The following is a 5,676-nucleotide window of genomic DNA, read 5'->3' as shown; positions in this document are numbered from 1 at the left end:
AGCAGACATACAACGTTAGAAGAAAGTCTCACTAAGTAAATGGTTGACGGTTCCACATGTGGAGCAGGATCTGCTGACCTTTCCGGAGCACCTGAGATCACCCCTAGTTTTTGGTGGGGTTCGTGTTGTTTATTCTTTAGTTTTCTATGTCATGTCATGTGTACTATTGTTTGTCTGTTTGTCTTTTTCATTTTTAGCCATGGCGGTGTCAGTTTATTTTAGATTTATGAGTTTGACTGTCCCTTTGGTATCTTTCGTCCTCTTTTTTTGACAGAAATAGTCTGATCTTTTTATGAAAGAGGACATAAAAGGAACCACTGGCGCTCAGAGTTGTCTCATTGGCTCTCACAACTCATCTTCCTTTATCTACACACCATGAATACGGTAACCAAGAATGGAATATTGAAGCAAAGTCGAGTTATGACCGTGAGCATCGAGATTATTCACAAAAAATAAACATTGAAAAAAACATAAAAAAGATCAGTTATCCAACTTTCTGTAGAATGCGCCCATTTTTGGTTCACCCATCGAGGAATTCTGGGAAACATGAGCATGACTATACTATAAAATCATGCAATTTTCGGGTCAATGTTGTTCAATTGAAATTTTTGGCGCCGTCATGGAATATCAGTATTTCAGAAGTAAATAAAACCATTTATACCTCCTATACATTTCTAGGGTTATGATTGGTTAAAAACGTCCGCGTGGAGGCTGTGTATATTTCATATTAGGTTAAAAGGGAGGCGGGGCTTGTTTCATACAGGTTAGTAGTGGTGTTACGTCCCTTTATATTCCATATTAGGTTAGAAGGGAGGTGAGGCCTATTTTATAAACGGTTAGTAGTGGTGTAACGTTCCTTTATAATAATAAAACGGTACTGGGAAAAAATCTTAAAGGTATCAACAGACGAAGAAATTGATGATTAAGATTGAAATAAATTCATAAAAACACATTCTAATATGACGTGCTTCTTTCGCTTTGTAAACAACACTGTGATAAAATTCTCGATATATCTATACTTAGCGCAGACTCCGTGGTGTACATAATAATGGCTGTTACAATATACTTCCCACGTAAATCCACATGTATTGAAACCTAATTGCAAACCCTTTGTCGATTTAATTGTTTTTAAAATTGCAATTCAGAAAAGACAAAATCACTTTTAGTCTTATTCGGATGCATAATAAAAAGAAGTAATGCATAAGAGCTCGGAGAAACCAACAAAATAAAAATTAAATAAAATTCCGCGAAAGTCTATTAATGTTTTTGGCGCATTTAAGTCATTTCAAAACATGACGTCATACAAATGAAAACTCTAGAGTTGAACGTTTTCTGTTACGTAAACTATTGACATGTCGTTTACAATTGTATTAAAATTGATTATCAAGGTAGGTTATGTTTGATTTTCTATTCTATTGCATTATTCGCATATGTACTGATTTCAGCAAGTCAACATGGCGGCTCATTGGTTACGAAATGTCAACTTTGGATTTGACGGTAGCTCACGGGAAAAACATATAAATCAACATGACAACTGTTGGTTTAGAGAATGAAACATATTTTTTTTCAGCAGTTGTTCACGAAATAATCCGTGCAAGCTACGGATCTATTAAAATGATTAGCTTTATCTAACAGGGAGTAAAAAAGAACAGCCATACACACAAATTTACCCACCCTCGCTTCAGTTTTTTTAATGATCGTATTTTTCCTATTAGAATCGAAATAATTCATGGAAGCCATAGATTATTGGAAATTTACACATGGCCTGGGCCGTGATATTCGTTGATTTTATCCCTCGCTAACGCTCAGGATAAAATTCGAATATCACGGCCCAGGCCATGTGTAAATTCCCAATAATCTATGGCTTCCATGAATTATTTCTTAATTTAAACCTAACAAGTTGTTATTGCTGGCAGTTGTTTTTGTAGGATCAATAGAAGTAGTTTCTTTATGCTACCAGTATTGAAGACTTGCTAATTTTGATAGGTCACTAGTCTAAATTTCACACGTTAAGATACATTCGTTACATAGTGTCCTAGTGACGTAACACGGTATATATGGGGTCTGTAAATTCCATATGGGGATTCGAACTTCGCTTTCACTCCACACTGAATTAAACGACCCCATACATACCGTATTAGGTCACTAGCACACTATGTAACTAGTAATATTTACTCATCAAAAGACAGCAATTGTAAAATATGATGAAAATAACCCGTATATTATCATCAATAAATTTATGGTTTTGGTAAAAGTAGGAAATGGAAATATTTATAACAGAGAAGTTATTGTCATAGATATAGGAATATGTGGTGTGAGTGCCAATGAGACAACTCTCCATCCAAATAACAATTTAAAAATTAAACCATTATAGGTTAAAGTACGGCCTTCAACACGGAGCCTTGGCTCACACCGAACAACAAGCTATACAGTGCCCCAAAATTACTAGTGTAAAACCATTCAAACGGGAAAACCAACGGTCTAATCTATATAAACAAAACGAGAAATGAGAAACACGTATATATTACATAAACAAACGACAACTACTGTACATCAGATTCCTGACTTAGGACAGGTGCAAACATTTGCAGCGGGATTAAACGTTTTAATGGGCCCAAACCGTCTCCCTTTTTCTGAAACAATAGCATAACATCACAACATAGAAAAACATACGATAAAATATCAATTGGCAGACTTAACTCAATCAAAAAACGTATGATTACACAATGAACGAATAAATTTGATCTGCGATATCTGAATACAAAAGTGTGCTGGTGGTTGTTCCACAGGGCAGTAGTATGCGTCTAGTGTAGTTTTTTTTTATGAAAAGCAACTGCCGCTGGCTAGCTTACATATGTGAGTGAAAAGAGAGCCGAGTGAGTAAGCCTCTCCTGCCAGTACATAGCCTCTACACTGTCAAGACTTCTACAGGGCCTCCCCGCGACAGCACATGGTAACTGGGATCTAGTATCTCAGGCTTTACTGTAGATGATCTTGGAGCAGCAAGGGCCCTAAAGATGCAGAGTGTAGGCCCACCGGCGTGTGGACACGTCCTTACTCTCATTAACCTTGCCCCAACTATGGGTAAATAGCCGGTTAGATGAAGATCGTTAACTCAGGAAGGTAATTTATCTAGGAGAAAGAAAAACTCTGAAATAAAAACGGGCAGATAATGGTTCGTCAGCCTTGGTCGGCAACTTATCTAAAGGAAGGAAACCTCGACAAAAAATCCCTGGCCCTCCAAGTAGGGGGTTCGGCATAGGGCCAACAACTCTATCCTGTAAAAAGAATTAAGTTACGGACACAGCAACAAAGGAATCAAAAACAACCGCTGTGCGAATAGGCCTTCAAGAAAATAGTATGATTGCCAGTGGTGAAAGCCGCAAGGAAGCTGCTGGCAGGAATGAAGTGCTGAGCGCTAAAGCAAAAACCAGAATAGGATTCTGGAACGTACGTACTATGTATGAAACTGGGAAACTTGCACAGGTCACATCAGAAATGAGGCGATATAATTTGCACATTTTGGGAGTTAGCGAGAGTAGATGGACAGGTTCTGGTAAGATAAAGACAGATTCTGGAGAAACAGTTCTGTACTCAGGGAGAGATGACAACTATCATTTTGAAGGAGTAGCCATCATCCTCAAGAAAGACACTGAGAAGAGACTTATGGAATGGAAACCTGTCAATAGTAGATTGATAACAGCAAAATTTAAAGGAGTGCACACCAACATGACCCTTATACAATGCTATGCACCAACAAATGACAGTGATGAAGCTATGAAAGACACCTTTTACGAACAACTACAAGCTGAAGTGAGATTGGTACCACGTCATGATCTATTGGTGGTGATGGGTGATTTGAATGCCAAAGTGGGAAACAACAACACTGATATGGACAGAATAATAGGTAAACATGGATGTGGTACTATAAATGATAATGGAGAAAGACTAGTAGAATTATGTGCAGCTTACAACCTGGTTGTAGGAGGAACACTATTTTCACATCAAGATATACATAAATTAACATGGTGTTCTCCAAATTGAAGGGATAAGAACCAGATAGACCACCTTATGATAAATGGTACTTGGAGGCGTTCATTACTCGATGTTAAAGTCAAGAGGGGAGCAGATGTTGGTAGTGACCATCACCTTGTTACTGCAAATATTCAGATGAAATTGAGAAGTACAGGACGTAAAACACTTGTCCCCACAAGATATGATATTAAAAAATTACAAGATCACAAAGTAAAAAAATGCTTTCATCCTCCAATTGAAGAATAAGTTTCAAGCTCTTACAGATAATCCTGACATGATCCCAACAGAAACAACAGAAGTCAACTCAAAATGGGATCAAATAAGAACAATTTACGAAACAACTAGCAAAGAATGTTTGGGTTTTAAACAGGGTAAAAAGATGAAGAAATGGATAACACCAGGTACATGGAAGGTCATTGAAGAAAGACGTCACATGAATAAGAAGATTCTAGACACCAAATCTGAACGGTTACAAGAAAGACACAAAGCAAACTACAGAGTACTAGACAAAAATGTAAAGCGAATGGCTAGAGCAGACAAAAGAGCTTACATGGAAGACCTTGCTAAACAAGCAGAAGAAGCAGCAGAAAAGGGCGAACAGGGAAAAATCTACAAGATCACAAGAGAAATCTGTGGAAAATTTCGTAACACTAATGATGTCCATATAAAAGACAAAAATGGAAGGCTATTAACAACAGAAGACGAGCAAAAAGCCAGATGGGCAGAACACTTTAAGGAAGTACTTAACAGGCCACCGCCAGATGACGAAGCGATAGTAATTGAGGCAGTTCAAGACTTGGAAATTAATATCAACCTTCCAGACAAACAGGAAATAATTAAAGTAATAAAATCTTTAAAAAATGGAAAATCACCAGGTCATGACAACTTGAATGCAGAACTTTTCAAAGTTGACCCAGAACTCGCAGCTGAAATTCTCCAATCATTATTTACATCAATATGGGAAGGAAAAATAATACCAGATGATTGGACCAAAGGCATAATAATAAAGCTAGCCAAGAAAGGAGCTTTAAGCGACTGCAGCAATTGGCGAGGTATAACTCTATTGTCAATTCCAAGTAAAATCATGGCCAAAATTATTATCCAAAGAATAATAGATGCAATTGATAAACAGCTAAGAGAGGAGCAAGCAGGATTTCGTAAAGGTAGAGGGTGCATCGACCAAATTTTTGCTTTACGTAACATCATCGAACAATGTACAGAATGGCAAAGGCAGCTTTACATCAACTTTGTGGATTTCCAGAAGGCTTTTGACAGTATCAACAGAAAGACCTTATGGCCAATACTAAGAGCATATGGAATTCCACAGGATATAATTGAACTAATCAAAAGTTTTTACAAAAATTTCACTTGCAGTGTAGGCGTAGTAACATCTGGTTTGAGGTAAAAACAGGTGTTAGGCAAGGATGTGTGATGTCTGCTCTTCTTTTCAATGTCGTCATTGATTGGGTGATGAGAAAAACAACAGAAGATGCTCCAAGAGGAATAAGATGGAACCTTTCAGCAACATTAGAAGATCTTGATTTTGCTGATGATCTTAAGCATGCTCTGTTATCACATACCCACCACCATTTACAAGGGAAGACAAACCGCCTTAATACATTTGCCAGTCAAGTTGGACTT

The 5,676-nt window shown here is 37.5% G+C and overlaps 1 protein-coding gene across 1 annotated transcript; it reads left to right on the top strand.

Annotated features, from left to right (window-relative positions):
- Nucleotides 1-3,360: 3,360 nt before the first annotated feature.
- Nucleotides 3,361-4,044, top strand: LOC134692244 (craniofacial development protein 2-like). The gene has a single exon (XM_063552695.1). It carries the CDS (start codon nucleotides 3,361-3,363, stop codon nucleotides 4,042-4,044), a length of 684 nt encoding a protein of 227 aa, XP_063408765.1.
- The last annotated feature ends 1,632 nt before the right edge of the window (nucleotides 4,045-5,676 follow it).

Source organism: Mytilus trossulus, chromosome 12 (assembly GCF_036588685.1).
Source record: "Mytilus trossulus isolate FHL-02 chromosome 12, PNRI_Mtr1.1.1.hap1, whole genome shotgun sequence".
Lineage (NCBI taxonomy): Eukaryota > Metazoa > Mollusca > Bivalvia > Mytilida > Mytilidae > Mytilus > Mytilus trossulus.
Note: the sequence above shows the minus strand (reverse complement) of the source record. Positions and strands in the feature narration are given on the sequence as shown.